This window comes from Eucyclogobius newberryi, unplaced genomic scaffold, assembly GCF_026437365.1.
Source record: "Eucyclogobius newberryi isolate DKJ021-1_F unplaced genomic scaffold, fEucNew1.0.hap1 SCAF_3, whole genome shotgun sequence".
NCBI lineage: Eukaryota > Metazoa > Chordata > Actinopteri > Gobiiformes > Gobiidae > Eucyclogobius > Eucyclogobius newberryi.
Genome location: NW_027315945.1, coordinates 22,549,057 through 22,568,989, shown reverse-complemented (window position 1 = coordinate 22,568,989; position 19,933 = coordinate 22,549,057). Strand labels below are relative to the sequence as shown.

At 38.2% G+C, this 19,933-nt stretch overlaps 1 protein-coding gene across 1 annotated transcript in view; it reads right to left on the bottom strand.

The window, feature by feature from the left end:
* Positions 1-19,933, bottom strand: part of LOC140374421 (eukaryotic translation initiation factor 3 subunit H) — a 79,902-nt gene that overhangs the window by 461 nt on the left and 59,508 nt on the right. Inside the window, exons 6-7 of the mRNA XM_072461311.1 lie at positions 11,780-11,900; positions 1,271-1,403 (exon numbers count right to left, since the gene is read on the bottom strand). Of these exons, the coding sequence (XP_072317412.1) occupies positions 1,271-1,403; positions 11,780-11,900 (254 nt within the window). The remainder of the gene's footprint in view (positions 1-1,270; positions 1,404-11,779; positions 11,901-19,933) is intronic.

Genomic DNA, 19,933 nt, shown 5'->3' with positions numbered 1-19,933 from the left:
AAAGGGGAGGCGGGGTTGAAACATTGAGTCAATAATCTTAAGATTAATGTAATTTCATGATAATGGCAGAGATAATTAGAAAACAGAACCAGAGCTCCAGTGAGGAGGGCAGAGGCGGGAGAGAGAGGGGAATGTGCTTGGGACGAATGGAATTATACACAAAATATAAGCGTTAACGATATATGCAATATTTGAACAGGCTTTTTGATACACTACCAGTCAAAAGTTTAGACTCGATGTTTGTGTTTACAACTTTCTATGCCGTAAATACATACTGGACACAAATTATATGAAGCAAAATGTTTAAATTACATAGCAATGAAAAAAATGAACTAAAAGATTCCTTGCTTTGTTGACAGTGCTGCAAACTCTTCTCTCAACGAATTCATGATGAAGTCACCTGAACTGGTTTTCACTTCACTGCTGTGACTTTTATCAGTGGAAGGCCACGAGTGGGCAAAGCACAGAATCAAGCAGCGTGCGACTATTTAGAAGAATCTAAAGTAGTACAATTCCATGTGTTTATTCATAGTTTTGATGCTTTCAGTGAGAATCCACTGGAAATAATCAAGAAAAAATGCATCCGAACTTTTGACTGGTAATGTATATAGAGTTTTGTTAAAGAATAAACCAATCCTCCACATGTACCAGATCAACAGTGTAAATTATATTTTCTTCTAATCCAGGAGGAGAGAGAAAAAAAAGACAAAACCAAATCTGGGATAAACCAGGACGAAACAAGGGCCAAACTATTTTCCATTTTATTTTTAACGATAAATCTTTGAAACTCAGTAACTTAAAGTAGACATTATGCTAGATCAATTTTAATGAGCTTTTAACCACGTTCTAACCACGTTTTCTCATAGTTGTACTTTGATTCCTGCATGTTTGAGTTCATCCTGTATTGTCCTGCAACTGAGGCTTGAGTGCTCAGAAAAATCTTGTTTTCACCTACCCCCTATCCAGGCCTACATCCTCGTATTTGCAGCTTGTTACAGTAAAATGTCGCTATGAAGAGGCGGGGCTTATCACTTTTGTAGTTTTGAACAGGAAGTCACTACTAAGCCTTTTTAGATCAATATTGTGGCTTACATTAAACAAAACGTAAAATTATGGTGTGCTTATGTTATAGTTAATACCAAGTACACAAAATAATAAGCAAACATGATCTCCTTTAAATTAGGATAAGTCTCACAAGTAGCAGTACGTTTGTGATTCAAGTGCTCATGCAGTACTAGTATATACTGTACTACCATATCCAAGCTCTTACCTGCGATAAGAAGTGTGTCCATGCGCGGCGGTGCCTGAGGCGGCTTGAACATTTTGGTGATGTCCTCCTCAGGCAGCGAGGGCTCTCCTCGGCCCTGTCTCTGGGTGTTCTCCTGCTGTCTGCGCTGGAGGTACTGCAAACACAAACACGGTTCAGACCATCGATGAGACGACACACCGCCATCATTACGATAATGGCAGTAAATATTTGAGGTAAACATAGGTATCGAGCACAAGAGGCATTTCCGTTCCGCTGCGTGTCTACAAAAACCTGTGAATTTGAATATTTACAGATTGGGATGGGCGACATCGGCAGGTATCGATGTACACAATCATGCAACAAATGATTTTATATCCCATGAAAATACTGGTCTAATTTGTATTCATTATTTATTTTAGTGAAAAGGTCATTTCTGAATTTTACTTCAACTTAAATACTATTTGTGGGTCTTACTATGGATTTTAAAGTCTGCAAATATCGGCTACAGCAACAAGCCAAATATCAGATATCGGTATTGGCTCAATAAAATAAAAATAATAAAATCCATACCAGCCCAAACCCATTTACGAATTCATGATTTTTGTCATTCTTTCTGTTGTGTAAATGTATTGGGAATAGTCACCATTGTGTCATTTTAACGATTTATCCCACCGGGTCAGATCACTATTACATTTGTACCTAGTACGGTAGCTCAATTTTCCTTCAAGAAACAGTATGTGTCAATTCTAATGTATGGTAAAAAACGTCTGGTACTGAAACAAAAGTCATGCACAAGATGCAACAAGCACAGGTAGATTATAAAGTTCTCTTCAAATACAGTGCTGCAGAAAGTCTATATATATATACAATTATAACTTATAGTTGTGCAAGACTTGAGGTGACAAAGACAAACTCAAAGTCTATAAATATATCAAACAGTGGAGAAGTTAGAACAAACATAATAAAGACATATGTTGAAAATGCACTGTGGAAATGTTGAAATGAGAGAAAAGTGAGAGAAAAGTGGACAGAAGAGTCAGAAAAGTTTAAATGAAAGAGTGAGGAGACAGACACAGACACACACCAGTGAGCATCAGATGTATAGGACTATGGCGAGAAAATGGGAGCTTTTTGGAGACTCATAAGTGCTGACAGGGGCAGAGTGATTTGTGGAGGTCTGACGCTCTGTAAATCACAGCGCGCCGGGTCTCCAGAAATCTTTAAAACCGTGTTAATTTGGCGACATGGCGGAGAGACTGACAGACACCGGAATTAAGGAGAGCGAAAAGACGCGCATTGAATCGGTATCTGACTGCATAATCCAGTTTATAAACCCTTTGTTGAACATTTTTGAGCATAATCAACATGCAAATATGTACATATGCAAATTCTGAAACAAAAAAAGAATAACAGTCAGAAACCTGTGCTCCACCTTTCAAACATAAACAAACATAAAAAGTATTCAAGTTCCTTAGTCGTCTTTCTGATTGTCTGTTCAAAGCGATTGTTAGAAGATGACGATTTGATTGAAATGAACTAAAATAGAATTAATTATTGTGTATGCTTTGAGCCAACATTAGTGGAGCCACCTTTGACTGTTGGGCTATTTTCAGTCGTGTCTGTTGAGTTGCATGGGGAAAACAAATGTGTTTTAAGTCCTGCCACACAAACCTCTCTTTTGAGGTCATCTTAGCATCGGCGGCGTGTTCGCTGAGTAAACTCTATTGCGCAGGCAGCATGTTTGTGTTTTGTTATTTATTTTTTTCAGCAGTAGCTCACAGGCCTTGCATTTGCTCAGCGTGAGGCGGGGTTTGCCGGGCGAGGCTGTGTTTTTCTACCTGCTGATACTTAGTTTAGTTTTACACTACCGAAATACAGCTTAAGGATGAAAGTAGAAAACTCGAAGATGCTATTGTAAAACCGCAGGCGTTTTCAAGAGGTCTGAGTGTCAAAAAAGAGCCTTGATACAGGGTCGGATCTGCTTACAACATAAAGCTGTGTAAGCCTGCGGCGTCATTACAACTCCTACATTATTAGCAATAACATTATTATTAAAAGCTGAAACTAAATCAAATCACTCAGTAATAATTGATGAAACATGCTTCCAGGTATTAAGTGTTCAGTGACTAAACCTGGACTCAGAACAAGCATAATCTAATTATAATAGTTACACTTGATTGAAATGTAAACAGATTGTATACTGTCACTCAAAATGCATTTATATGATTTATATTTAAAGGAGCCATACAGCTGGGGAAATGTAATTATGGTATTGATAATTAGTTATTAGAGTGTGAGGTCTTCCTTTCCTGTACAATCAACACAACTATTTCTATATATAGTCCTATAGTCCTAGTATGTAACTTATGTATAAGTGGCTATTTCTTTGCTCTACCTGCACAATGATTTTATGTTTAAAGTTAATTATCTATTTGTATTGCATGTTTCTATGCACCTGCTTTTTGAACTGTGTTGCAACACTGGAATTTCCCCATTGTGTGACAAATACGGGTTCTCAAATTTAGTCTTGTATGTTTTTTTTTTACATTTTGTTTCTTGCTCCAATGACATCAACTTGAATTAGTTTTGGTGAAACTAGGCTCCAGTGCGATACAGTGAGATGGAGACTGGGATTGTGTCGTCATATCTAATTTCCGTTAGCCTGATTTTAAACCGATGGAGATTTTATGAAGCCAAGTAATTAACTTAGCATTCATTTACCACTTTGAAGTGTCTGCTGTTTCGATACTGGTACAAACATGTATCTGGTTGTTCTAAGGCGCTTTTATTTACAGTTTTTTTTGCTAATGTATCTCTATGGCTATTTGACACATTTGGTCAGTGATGTGAACTTTTTAACATTTGAGTCCGAGCTCTGATAAAGTCAGAATCTTACCAATACATTGCCCTTCTTGAGTGTAGAGCTACTATCGGCAGGTACTTAGTTAAGCTTCACTCCACCAAAGTAGTGCTTAAAGACCGAAGCATAAAATCTCACCCTCCATATTTAGAGCTTAAGTGCTCTGTTTTATTTGGCCATGTCGAACCCCAAAAACTGCATAAGATCAAGTTTGAACAACATAAAACGGTGTAATAGCCTGCGGATGGAGACGAGAAGTGGGAACGTTTTTCATTTGATGACCCGATTTGTATGCGCCACACGACTCCAGCCAGACCCGCACATCACAGTCCTCCCTCAAGTTTTTCTCACCTATGTTTATTGTTTAATGGCATCAAAGACAATTACACGGCTCAGTAATGACATCGAAAATATGCATCTGTATATTGTGCAGAATCGGGTTGCGAACCATAAATCATGACTCAAGAGATTAGCACATTTGCCCATAACTAATCTTGTGCTAAGCGATGCCTGCTTCCCTGTGGCTGTGAGGGGAAAAAAGCAAACATAAAACAGATAAATCAGCACAGAGTGAGACATAAATTTCCTGATACAAAAGAATAAGTTTGTGCCCAAGAACGCAGACATTTACAATTCAGAGAGTGGCTGAATGAAAAATGCACCTCTCTCTGTGCCCAAGCATCTATGTTTTCCTTTTTCTATAATGATTAATACGGTTTTATTTGTACCAGAGTCCATAGCGCCCGGATCACATGGAGCATGCACAGTACAAGACAAGAGTAATGGAGGTTTGGGCCATGCTTCAGTCTAGTGTGTGCACGCTGTAGTTTTTCTACATCGTAACAGTTGGAAACATGAAAAAGTAGACACCATTAGAGGCTTGTCAGTGTGAGATTGTGTGTGTATGACGTGCGAGAGGGTAAAGGCTCGGGGGCGCGGCGATGATGAGAAGGTCATGAGGGGAGCGTGATGGATCGTAATAGCCACTGTTGGTTTGGCTGGCCTGGAGAATGCGTGGGAGCAGAGGTGAGTGTTTGTGCAGATAACCTGTTGTTGATGCATGTGTCGAATACAGTTTTCACAATCTGTGCTATAATGGTGATGATTCAGTCATCAGAAGTACTCAAGTAAATGTAATAAAAATGGAACAGCCATTCTTCATCTTTAATTTACTAAAAATGCAATTCTACAACATTCAACAACTATACCGTAATTTCGGGCAATACAGGGCTCCTGGATTAGGGATGGGTATTGCCCAAGACCCTCGCGATACGATAAGTATCTCGATACAGGGGTCACGATACAATATTTATCCAGATACATGTATATTTCGATACAATTCCCTCATTACGATACATATCCTGATACAGTTTTGAAAAAAGGGTCTTAAAAATTTACCAAATGGGTAATGTTTTTACTGTGATAGGAAAATGTATGAAATGTCATGTTTATCCACAAAGCACTTATTTATAAATATATTAAACTCTAATAACCATACATCCAACCAACTGATCCAAAACATATATATATGGAACACACTCTAGTAAAGTATTGCATGTTTCTTGCCAAACAATTAGCCTGGTCTGAACATGCTGCAGCTGCATTTTCTGCACAGATCAGCTTCTGATCAGGTCCACAGCTCCTTCTCACCTCGGCCGAGAGGAGCGCGGCACAAACAGCAGATCAAAAGTACTATTCCACCTCGTTTAAAGCCTATGGGCCACAAAAATCTTTAAAAAAAATAAAATCGATACGGTGACTCAGTGTCGATACGCATATTGGACTCAAACTGCACTTACGAAACCACAAGCTCACAGAACTTAATGCAAAAATATTGTCTTCAAAAATACTCTTCCAAAAACGAATTAATATACAATAGATATCTCAAAACATAACTAGCGGGGGGTAAAGGGCAGGGTGAGATACTTTTCCCTCTTCACACTGATCAAGTGACATACTGTGACACAAAAATACTTAAAATAACACTCAACTTTATCAATTAGACCGTTGTTAAGCGATGCAACTATTATTATCAATCCAGCAATTCTTGGATGGATTTGTTTTACAGTATATATGGATTTGTTTTATAGTATATTTTACTGGGCTAATGTTAATAATGAAGTGTAACATGCTGTAATTGTAATAAAATGTGTACTTTTATTGTTGTGATGTATTCACCTGCCCAGGGACTGCAGATGGAAAGTAGCAGTAGCTACTGGTGCAGATCATCTTTTCTCTTGAAGATTAATAATTTTGTACATGGTCCCTGACAAATAAAGACTAAACTAAACTTCTTTCAATTAATCAATAAGTTCGCTAAAGACCCATAAATTTGAGTTTGACCCAGACACTTGAGGACATCCTGGTAGATCAAAAACACTAAATGTACACGTTTCCCGTGTCATTGTGGTTTCATAAAACCCCATGGAAATGTACAGTTAAGTGCACAATGACAAAAATAAGCATTTGAAGACCCTGCAATTTTGCAAGTTCTCCCACTTAGAAATGGACGGATCTGAAATTTTTATTGTAGGTGCAGTTCAACATTCAATGATTTTTAAATAATTTATTTGTATGTTATTGCATCAAATGATTATTTGAACACCTGCCAATCAGCTGCAGAAAGACACCTGTCCACCCCAAAATGAGTCAGACTCCAGCTACTACCACGGGCAAGACCAAAGAGCTGTCAAAAGACACAGGAGACAAAATTGTAGACCTCCACAAGCCTGGAAATGGCTACGGGCAATTGGCAAGCAGCTTGGTGAAAAAATATTCAACTGTTGGAGCAATTGAAGATGGCTGTCACTCTCCCTCGGACTGGGGCTCTATTCAAGATCACCTCGCAGGAGGTCAATGATAAGGTGAAGAATAAGCCCAGAACTACATGGGAGGAGCTGGTCAATGACCACAGTTTAAAAGGTTACCATCGGTATTACACTACGCAGTCATGGTTTAAAAATCATGCATCGCACGGAAGGTTCCCCGTTTAAGTCAGCACATGTCCAGGTCCGTCTGATGTTCACCAATGACCATATGGATGATCCAGAGGAGTCATGGGAGAAAGGCATATTGTCAAAATAGCACTTTTCGGTATAAACTCAATACACCGTGTTTGGAGGAAGAAGAATGAGTACCTTCCCAAGCACACCATCCCTACTGTGAACCATGGGGGTGAAAACATCATGCGAATGAGAATTAAGAGAATTAATGGGGCCATGTATTGCAAGATTTTGGGCAACAACCTATTTCGCCTCAATCTGAGCATTGAAGATGACTGCATTGAAGCACACACTGTAAGAAGCATATCAAGGTTCTGAAGTGGGCTAGCCAGTCTCCAGACCTAAATCCAATAGAAAATCATTGGAGGGAGCAGAAACTCTGTGTTGCTCAGCAACAGCCCCGAAACCTGACAGATCTAGAGAAGATCTGTGTGGAGGAGTGCGCAAACGTCCTGCAGCAGTGTGTGCAAACCTGGTCAAGAACTACAGAAAATGTTTGGCCTCTGTAATTGTAAACAAAGGCTTCTGTACCAAATATTAACATTGATATTATCATCAGGTGTTCAAATACTTATTTACAGCAATAACAAACAAATAAATTATTTAAAAATCATACGTGATTTCCAGATTTTTCAGAGTGAAAATGCACCTACGCTTTCAGATCCCTCCATCATTTCTAAGTGAGAGAACTTGCAAAATCGCAGGGTGTTCAAATACAAATTTTCCTCACTGTATTTGCTGCATTACATTTTGTATTGAAGAGTCAACATTATGGTACAGTATACATATGGTTTTAGCCTTCATTCTTTTTCTCCCCAAAAATATCGAATGGAATACAAATATGTATTACACTATTGCATTCAAGCAATAGATTCTTTGCTAGACCGTCAAACTCCATTGAGTGAAAAATAAGTGCTATACAAAGTAGAGGAGCGGACGTAGGCGTCAGGCGTGCTGCTTTGTGACTGGGCTTTTTCTTCCATTTTCCTGTGTAATTTAGTGTGTTTGACTGATGTTTATGATGCATCCGGCAAAGGTTGTTCTTGCAGATGGTGCGTGGCTGACTCCTCTTCTTTAGTGAGCACTTAACTGTTTGTTTCAACCTTTTTTGGCTTGGTTTACTCTGGTAGGTGTATGTTTATACCCTTTATGTCTGTAATGGTGTGTGCGTGTGCCTGCTTTACAAAGTAGTAACAGAGCTTTTGTTAAATGAAGTTTGAGCTCAGTGATTCGTCTCAGTGGTGTAGAGGCAGCAAAAAGCATTTTCACATCATTAAAATAAAAAGCTGGTTTAATAATACAAACAGGCTCCGTGTCTTTACAGCTTCCCCTGTGAGTCGGCAGTATTTTCTGCAACGTCTCTGTGTAACCATTGTGCTTAACCTACTGAACGCATCCTTGTTCACTGGAGCATAAATCAAATTCTCTGCCACAAAACTAGCTGTTATTTTGATCAAAATGCCCACTTATTTGACAAAAATCTAATGCAGCAGATGGAGAAGAGACGTGCCTGCAATGAGAAAGTTGGTGATCTGCATTGGCTGCATGAAAGCAGCAAGGTGAGCAATAATATTGTTGTGATAGAAATTTGAAGGTTAACATTACTCACTCTTCCCTAATTAGTGACAACACATAACAAAATAAATTACTTTTTGAACCGGTTTGTCTTTGCTTAAAGTTCCTGGTCCTGAGGGCTCGAGAGGGGAAGGGGGAGGAGAGTGGTTGCTGTCCAGCTTCCTAATTTACATTTCTGCAATGAATAAATGCAGCCAATCTTCCAGAGAGTCCTATGTTTGTCTAATTGTTTTCTCAATGTTGGCTGCAAAAGCAGATTCATGCGTTTTGGCTTGTATCAGGAGTGGAAAGATGGAATTTAGAGATTACACAACCAATCCAAGTGCATCCTCTAAAAAGAAACTCCAAATAAGGCCCAAATCTGATAAAAAAAATAATAAAAAAATAATGTCAATACACTGGGGTTGATAGATGTGAAAAAAGACCCAAGGCTGTTGGCAACATGCTCACAAAAAAGTTCTAAAAATAACTTACTTATAAAATACGGACTAGAGCAGGCTTCGGCAAAGAAAGATGCAGACATTGGCAATTAACAGGCAGCAGCCGTCAGAACGGGCAGCGCTTCAGTTATTCTCAAAAACCCAAATCCAGGCTTACATTATGCTCTGGTCGTGAAAGCCATTTGCACTTGACCTCATTTTGGATGAATTTCACGGGCTTCCTTTATAACAGATAAACAACTGCAGATATGACAAAGAATCTAACAATACTTTCACCTTTGAGCCAAATTGCCATGGTCAGACAACAAGAAGCACCGGTTGATGCTGATTATAGACAAAGCATGTCTTTCGGGCATAGCTGCCAATCAGGCTTGTTCGATTTCCTGTCGGTGTTTACTGGCATAAGTAATGATGGCTCATGGTGGCAGAAGTGCATGTTTCTTGGAAGAACTGTAGCCCCTGACCTGCCAGTGCGAAAAAACAACGAAAGTGCTATGAACACTATTAAATAAACTAACCGCTAAATAAACCATTTACGATTAATATTAGTCAATAAATACAGCAATGTCACTCGAGTCTGCTGAGTCTTTGAGATAAACATTATTTGGACTTTCAGCAAACCTTTTAACCAGGGGAGTTACAGTTGTATGAGGGCAGGTGGACGCCATCTAGTGGAGCAATAGACCTTTCCAGGGGTGATGTGTTTCGCTGTTGTGCTTATGCTTCTGGTACATTATAGTCCAGCATAACTTTAGAGTTAATGTTTATTATGAGGTTGTAAGCATGTATGCGAATTTTGGCGCCAATTGCTAACAGTAACAACCTATACAAAACACTTCTACGTGTGGTTATGTTTTCTAACGAGGCTCCGGGGGTACTCTCGTGTGGTGGAGTGGTTGTCTGTAGTCAAAACAGCCCTGGATTTTCTTTGTTGGGGATGATTGGAGGCTACAGCTAACGCCCTCATTGAAAATGCATTAGTGCTAAAACTCCAGAAATGTGACAGGGCTAATGGAATGCAACGTTTTATTTGCAAACACTGGAAGGGTCTATTGTGTATTACAAATAGACAGAAATCACAGCAAATTAAGCGTACCAGTTAACCCAGAGTTCAGATTAAGGATTTTCACTTCTATAGCGGTGCTGCTACACAGTCCGCAATTTTTTTCAAATATGTATAGTAATTTGATAATTGCATAGCAAAACACAAAAGTGACTAACAATCAATGTTTTCCATTGATGTAACAAGATTATTTATTTCAAATGTATTTGTAAATATTCTATTTTTAAAAAACTCTTAACAAATTAACTTTTGAACACTTAATTTTTTTCTAAATAAAATAGAAAACTTGCAAAATTATTTGTTGAACAAATTAATTAACACCAAGTCAGATGGTCTTATTTACATCTTTCTTCCATATCTTCATCATCAGATGACTATTTGCATGAGTCTCATTTACATATTGTCTTTACACTCACAAGTTACATATCACCACCAGAGTCGTCATGACAATGAGTTGTTTGTATCAGAATGACTTCTCTTACACACACAACACGTTTTGGTTTTGTCCTGGACATGAGTGAGTTTGACCCTTTGAATTCCACATCCTCTGGGTTCTCGGGGTGAAAACGGGAGAGTGCGTGGAGGCGAGGAGGGGTTTTACGAGCGCCGCGTCTCACTGATCTCACGACAATAACTACATGTTACACAATAACTACATGTTACACATAGTTATGTGTGAGAACGGGAACATAGTTATGTGTAACACATACAACTATGTGAGATCAGCGAGACGCGGCGCTCGTAAAGCGCCTCAGCGCGCTCCCGGTGGCTCCTCCAGCTCAGCAGTTTTAGTTCGCGCGATCTGTGACAGCAGCGGGACCCGTCAAGTGTGTCATGCTGTTATTGACGATCGATTGACGAGTGATCAGTACTTTTAGGCGCTTTGGTTTTACAATTGAACACACATTTTTGTATCGCAAAAGCTGCGATACAAAAGCACTTTTTTCTGACGAACGCATCGCATTTGAGAGAAATTACGTCGCATTTTGCGATGCGATACCGCTTATTCTGAACCCTGTAACCATCAACACCCCTAATTTTTAATGCAATTAAAGATAGTAAAGGAAGTCAAGTAAAGTAAAGAGATAATTGAAGCTGGGGGAAATGATTCCTGAATGCAACACTGGGAAACACATATATAACATTACCCATTTAAAAATAACATGCTCTAAATAAAACATCCTCATTTGGTGTAGGCGTTCATCGTCAGTGGACATTTTCACCACTCAACAAAACCATTCCTGCTGTGACTAGTGCACTATTAGGTACATAAGTGCTCAAAATGTCTTGTTTGCGTTTTACTTTTGTTAGCGCTGCGACTCTCAGTGGGTGCTCGTGGATAATATGTCCATATTTCTTCCTGCCCTCTCCCTGGCATCCTGGTGTGTCTGCCGTTTGCCGCTGCGATTATGGCTTCAATTGGCTGTGTCCGAGGCCGAAAGAAACGCTGCATACAGTTTTTCCCCCCTCCAGCTGTAGGCGATTGTGTTTGAATGCGTCACCGTGTTTGTGTTGGACCTTTCCCCTCCGAATGCGCAGCGGTAGTAGGTGGTGTGTGGTATTCTTCAGTTCAGTAGACACAAGGCTTACCTGGTGCTTTTGCTGCTGCTGCTTGCTCAGGTTGCGGCTATAGGTGTTGTATTTGACAATCTCCTGGCTCATGTCATCAACTCTGTCCATCAAAAGCTGAAGGCTCTTCTCGAGGTGGTTACTACAAGACAAAACATTATTTGCATTACACAAGTGGTCAGCTCACATTAGAAATATAAAAAATATCCTGGCCCTGGGGCAAGTCGAAACAATGACTTTGTATGTACCTTAGAGTCTATGATCAAATGTATCGCTTATGACTAGGGCTGGGAATCAGGGTCCCTCATGATTCGATGCAATACATGGCTCGGAATACAATTTCACAATATTGTGATACATGCGATAATTGATATATTGCTCATGATATTCTACGATATCACTATTTCTTGAAGAACCCAATACATTTGAACAGTTTTCTTAAAAATGAAATACACCCATTTTAATAATCAAAACATTCTCTAAACAAACAACCAAATTGTAGAGCTATCACATATATTGCCATATATTTGTACAGCAGCCCACAATAACGATACTGTATCACCAATTTTGTACGACAATATCGATTTTTTTTGCACACCCTAATGTATGACACAGGGAAATTGTGACAGCTTTTAGTATTTCAGAGACTATAGACCATTTAACCTCTTGCCTATTTTTCAAAAATGACCCCCATGTAAAACTGAAGCCGTTCTTGAACCCTCTGGAGCACAAACAATTGGCTGGAGCCTTTGTGAAGCTGAGACTGTAGTTTTGGACTCTGTTTTACTCAAATTATAAGTAGAAACGAGCTCTGCAAAGAGGAAATCAGATTTTAAATCCCGCCTAGACTTTCTTTGTTAAATATATGGAGTAAAGCTGATTTCTGGAGGGATCGGCTGATTGACTAAAATGATCATTTGTTGTGTTTTGACAATTCTCTTTTAAAATTTGAAGATAAATTCACATGAAATGTGTTTTAGGGACTTCAAGGCCATTTTTCATTTTATTTTATTTTATTTATTTGTGTGTTTGGAGTACAAACTGACCCTGATGCTTCACAGAAGGCTGATTTGACTGGAAATAAGTTGGTTACAACATTATGTTTATGTACAGCATATCAAACAGTTTGAGAGTTCCCCTTTTTAAGATGGACAAAATGGAATTAATAAATAAAAAGTCTTAAGCATAAGGGGTTAAAATGCTCAGTCATCAAAATGTTCAAAACCCCATAATGGAAGCAACGGGAAGAAAAACCTTCAAGCGTAACATTTTTTTTTTTAGCCTTAACATTTTATTTGAGCTTCACAGAAAGTGTAATTTACGGTAATGTTTGACATATTTGTAGATAAAAATGTTAATCTATTGTGGGGGTTAACATTTCTGAATGAATTTGTCCGGTAAAACTAAAAAAGCTCATTTGAAACTCAAATTCAAATGTGTCCTTTAGGGAATATTCTGGACGTTAATCCCAGGTTCTCCATTGAGTTTGTATCATGTTCAACTTCACTTTATATTTATATAAAGTTTATATTTATGTTTTTGGTTTACTTTTATATTGTTTATAATTCAACACAAATCCAAATATGGGTCATAGTCGAGTTATTTCAATTAAATGGTAAAAATATATATTATAAATTATTAAGTAAAAAATTTGTTTTGATTCCAGAATGTGTCAAAATAGCAAATAGTAACTAAAGATAAAGTACATTTTAGAGCCATCACCATAAGAGAAAAAAACTTAAATAGATTTTAAGCAAATCAACTCCTTCCAGGTTTGTGCATTAGCCTTCCATTTTTGTTTGGCTTTGTGACAAGATGCCAATGTTATCTTAAGTTTAACAAAATATTTTTGGAGTAACGTCATAGCTCATGGTTGGACAATATAGTAATCAGACATGAAAGGAATGTTCTGGAATAAAGTTATACAGAAAAGAAACCAAAGGGCAAACCAAAAAAGGAAGCTGCTTTTTCTAAGGGACTCTACATGATCAATCAATCAATCTAAAAATATGCTGAGGAAAAATTGCAATTCAATGAAAATGTGACTTAGATGTAGGACCCTCCTGAGAGATGGAAACATAATAAATGCTACTTTCGTACCATCTGGTTCTTCTGCTCCTTGTCCCTGCAACAGCCCCATCACTCATACAGAGAAACATCCGACTTCAAACGGCGCCTCCCGGGGATCCAGGGGGTCTCGGGCCCACTGACCCCTCCACTTGTCCCCGAGCCGCATCAGTCTGCTCTGGTATTACATCGTTGATCCTGTCCCCAACATCACCATGCCGACAACCCTCAACACAACTGTCCGTCTGCCTGCCTGTCCTCAGTGCACCGCTCGCTCCCCTGAGCCACAATCTTCTTTTTATAAGTCTCTTGCAGTTTCTCCAAGTTCAACTGTTGGTAATTCACTTTTTCTCAGTATTATGAGCATTTGGGCAATGCATAACACAGCGCGTACTGGTGGAAAAAACTGTTTATTTAAATGACGACTGGCCACGAGGAGAAACAGGGCTGTGTGGGCTTTGGCGGGATGTAACTGATGTAACTGCATTTGAGGTTTTTTGCCATTTCTGGTTGAAGAAGCAGAATGCTTAAGTCTTAAGGGTATTTTCAGACATTTTTCTCTGTGCTGTAGTGGGATTTTTCAATTAGCCACTTCATAAATCAATAGTCTTCTCCCATGGCTCTGCACATTCACAGCTGAAATATTCTTTTGCTGTCAAGAAAGACTTCACCTTTTCTCAATTAGGCTTAAAGCATTGTACAAAATGGCATCTGCTAGAATATATTTTGGGCTATTAGATAAACTGATGCAAAATGTTAACATTGCTTGGCTAACTATAGAGCACCAGGTCCATATACACAGGCAATATTATCAGGTCCATGAAATTTTTAATTACATTTTAGTAAAACCGTCATAGCATAGTTAAAAGTGTCAAGAAAATATACAGTGTGCAGCAACAAACCAATTATTTGAATAATTAGGGATGGTCCGATATGGATGGATCTGATAATTATTTTGCTTCTGTGGACAATAAAAAAATATTTACAAATACTGATATTTAGATTTTAAAATGAAAGGCCCATAAATCTATTTAAAGTTTAGGTTAAGTTCACAAATTAACTTTTCACTTACAGTATTTCAAATACAGTATTAATTTTGTATCTTTTTTATTTTATCTGGGATATAAAATAATTAGTTGTTACTAATTAGTCTGTTAAAGACTAATTAATCACGGGGTAAATGTCGCGATACACATCTCAATCCTTCTTGATGCAAAATGGACAGATGCATGCTGTAACGGCACCGCAGACACGTCCTCGTAGCCCTCTTCTGCTCGGCATCTCCGTAAACAAATGTCAGCATTCTCGTCTCTCAAACATGTGTGCACGGCATGAATCATGCTCACCACTGCTTTGATGCATGGAGTCAGAAACTGTTCTCTCTGAGCAAGAGCGGAGAGACCGCACGAACACACAGACAGAAGTGAGCACAGAGGGACAGAACTGCCCTGGGACAGAGCACGAGCACGGACAAAGCAGAATGGTCAACAGCGTGTTTTTCCAACAAGAAAATCTGGCAAAACATTTCACCAAACTATTGTAAAGAACGCAGAAAAACTTGTTTGTGCAGTAAAGAAGCTCAAATTTGGAATATGACAAGCACAGGTTAAATGTATCAATAAGAAGATGTGGCCGGGATATATAAGAAAATATAAGCCTATAGTAAACCCTCTAAAAACAAAATCCATATACTCAATTAGGCTACAGTTGTGCAAATTAACCAATATTCTTTACAATGACCATAATTAAAATAGTTAATTAATTATGTTGTAAGTCTTGTGTTTCCAAAGTTTGAATAAGGACATTAAAATGTTCAATATTGCAAGTATAAAGAATCCTTTGGCTTGGAGAAACACCATGGGTATTCACAAACACAGTTATTATAATCAAGAAATTAATTAAGTAACATTATTACCCTCTGACTGAAATATTTATCAAGGCTTATAAATCAGAACTTTCAAGGGGAATCATTTCTAAATTGTATCAATGCAATGCTAATCTGGACAGCTACTCTACTAAATATATTCAAAACAAATGGGAAAGAGAAAGTAATCTTCTTTTGGACAATGAAAGGGAAAATGTGTGCACATCCCAATGGAAGACTACAAAATCACATCTCTGGAGAGAGCTTTGTTGGAAAAATGTGTCAAGTTTTTTCATAATGCCATGTCAAAGTGCCCATTATTCACAGGGAAACTGGCAGCCAGGAGGGACATCACTATCACGTGTTTTGGGACTGTCCTGTTGCTGAAAAATATTGAACTGAAATTAACAATACACTGCAGACTGTTTTTGACATTGCCATTCCACTCAATTTTAGAAAAATGTACTTCTCAAAACTCCAGCCATGGACACAATGAATGGATAACTTTGGAATGTACTTTTGGCGGCAGGAAAAAAAAAAATCACAAATCACAAAGAAATGGATGACACAAACCCTCCAGCGATCAAGGACAGGATTGACATAACAGACACTAGAAACTTAGAAACTATGCAAAGGCAACACGCAATTACAAGTGACTGCGGAAGGTCAAAAACTTTGAGCGAAAATTCACAAAAAATACCTGAAACTATCAAATAAACTTGAAAATGGCAGAGAATGAAAAGTACAAAAACGTCTAAAAGTACCAAAACAAAAATCTATGTACAAAACAACAAACCTGAGAAAGAAATCCTAAAAACCTTGAAACTTACAATTAATAGAATTCTAAAAGTACAACAAGGCACTAAAACGTAGTAATACAACAACAACATAGTACTACAAATACTACATGCACTAGAATAACCAGAATTCGAAAGGTGCGGAATATACTACAAACCTTAAAAGTTCTGAAAAATGCTTACAAACTACTACAAAGCTTAAAAGATCTGATAACACCCTTAAGTGGGAAATGACAAATCTTGCTAAAGAGTAGTCTAAAATATAGCAAAAATTGCAACTTTGACAACAAATTCTGAAAAAAAAACAAAAAAAAAAAAAAAAACAATGAGACCGAGAAATAAAAGTAATAGCAAAAATCACGAGAAATATCTAGAAAAAGAACCTTGACGTAAAAAATCTGACAAAAAATGCGACTTGTGAAACGTGCCAAAAAACAGGTGTTTCTATAAATAATAAAGAACTACTAGAACAAATAGTGACTGGAAACATCCGTTGCAAATGAGCAACTAGAACAAAGTGGAAATGGGCGAGATGAGAGTACAAGGCTCTGCTGGAATAATACCAAGGGTTCAGAGAAGAGCTGGAGAAGGCGTGGAAGGTGAAGGCGAGAGTGATGCCCGTAGTGATCGGAACACTTGGGGCAGTGACCCCCAAACTGGAGGAGTGGCTACAACAGACCCCTGGAAAAACATCAGACGTCTCAGTCCAGAAAAGTGCAATACAAAGATAACTGTGCAGAATACTCAAGCTCCCAGGCCTCTGGTAGAGGAGCTCAGAAAAAGGGACAAGACCACCCACAGAGGGTGAAATGGGATTTTTGTTATTCACTCGCAATACTGTCATATTCATGTGCAATTACTGTGCAATTATTGCCGTGACACATATTCATGTGCAAATACTGTCGTGATCACATGCAATGGTATTCATTTATTTTTATCTTTATTATTTTTCCCCTCCATCACTTGTTGGGAAATGGGAGGTTTTGTCTATATGAGTTTTTGTTTATAAGAGATCTTCCTATAAGTTATCTGTTCTTTTCCTCTGTATCTACCTCTGTATCTACCTGCGTTGCAACAATGAAATCTCCCCATGTGTGGACAATAAAGGATTATCTTATCTCAGCTTATCTTAGCATGTAGCAAAGGCAAAATCTAAAACACACAAACTGACAGCTCCGATCCTAATTAATTCAGCCAAGCATTCTGCTGCTGTCACTACTATGCGAGAGTCAGAGCATAATCAGATTTTCATGTAAACAAATGCAAATGACGATCTAGTCTACAGTGTGAAGAATACACTTTGAATATTAGGATCCGTGTCATATATTACGGTGTACAGTCCTGCATGAGGGAAAGACAATAAATTAATTTAGAGTACACATAAAAATAAATGATAAATGTATATAAGATAAGATTGTGAATATGAATACTATACAGTACATTGGACAACCACACATCAACAAATTAAACCCTTGGTGTGTCCTCAATAGAATATATCTGCATACTATCATTTTATAGATTTACTTATGTTTTTTTTAATGTACTGTAGTATATATACTATATTTATATTATATATACTATATCAATGACACAAAAATGTCGGATTAAAAAATGCATAATCATTGATCTGCACATGTCATAGTTTGGGCTGGAGACTAAAGTGCCATAATGTTTCAGTGAAAAGTCTTATGTGATCAATTTGCCGGCCCTCTGTCACAGAGTCAGAGCTGTGAACATGAAAAGTGATAGCCCAGAACCTAAGCGTGCCATAACACCTCCTCACTGTGACCTGCCGGCTGTGTCAAAACTGATTTGCGCTGACGAAAGCCCATTTTAAACCATTTCATCAGCCAATATGGTGGCTAATTTGTTTGGTGGGCTTTTATAAAATATGCATAGGAAATAATTTAGTCAGGGCAGGATGCTTCGAAACATCTGTGGTGTAGCACATGTAGAATGCTTATAAACTTGCAGTAGGTTGGCAAGTCCCATCTTCCTTCAGGTCCAGCGCCATGTGTAGAAATTCACCTTCACGTTCACCTTCAGAGGCAAAGGTGTACCTGCAGTGAACTGGAATTGAATAGTTTCAAATGATAGCAATAGGGATTAAACAAATAAGGGGCAGGTGACATTTGACCACACTGACAAAGATCTGACATTGATGACAGATATATTTTTTTATTGTTTTAGTAACAAGCTGGGATTTGTGATAAGGTCAAAAGTTTTAGAACAAAACTTTCACAAGATAAACAGAAGCTACTGATGGTAACGGTTTTACAGCTGCCCTTCAAAAATCACAAGCCCAAAATGCAGTGAAGGAGGAGACCATAAAAAGCTGCTCCCCACAATAAAATTATGACTCATCTTCCATAAACTGGTCTGTTGTCTCAGAACTCTTTGAAAATGCACTCAAATACCCACCATGTTGTATAAATGTTTAGTTTATTTAGAGTTAAAACTCTAGTATACTTCCTGCCACAAGTTAGTATTACACATATGTGGCACAGCAGCCCTAATGCCGGTACATGTCGGCCTGGGTGAAACTGAGATAAACCCCAAAAAAGATTTTTTTTTTTCAAATGTGTGATTTTCGTTTTTTTGCAGAATGTGCTAGTTGAAGTTATGAATAAGCCCCTGTGTGCTTCAGATAACACTATTGGTTGTCTTAAACGTATACATTAAGCTGTTAAAAATGTGGAGTTTTCGGGTCTTTTTCCTGCTCTCCTGGGGGGCGTCACCTTTTTCTAGTCAACGTATTGTTTACATTTTCCACCAATCAGCTGTGATCCGCGTGATATTGCCACATATTTTGTCCAAAGCAGTCTAAATAATGTATTGAAAAACACCACTGGCTACAAATACCTTGAACAAAGGCACACTACACCACGACCTGGTCACATACAGCAAAGGCTAAATTATTAATACAGGTCAGTCAACCTTCAATCTCCCCTGAATTACAAATCAAAGTGTAGTGAAGGACTCCTCACTGTTACGGAGTCCATTTTAGGGCCAAGTCTCGCTGCCTGCCTTTTGCTCAGGGTGTGCCTCTATGCATTTATATTAAAACAAGGACAATGGAGGGTACACTTTAAAACTGCATCGATGTGCAGGAACAGGGCTGACGCCGAGTAAATTATGAGTTCAGTAAGAAGTTGTATAACAAAGCTGCCAAAAGAACATGCCTTCTATTCGTACATTGCCATTAAACTCTGATGGATACTTTTTAACTGATGGACAGGGACCCATAGGGATTCACTTAAATGTACTGTGTGGACATTTTTAGGAAGCACAAAAAAGTTTGTTTATGTAAATATAGCAATGACTTTACTTTCATGCTAAATTGTGCGTGAAACCATCTCAGAAAATGTTGCTAAAAAGGACATTGTTTAGATTTGACATAATGCTGCAGTGCAGGAATTTTCAAAAACAAAGAAACTAATCAAGAGT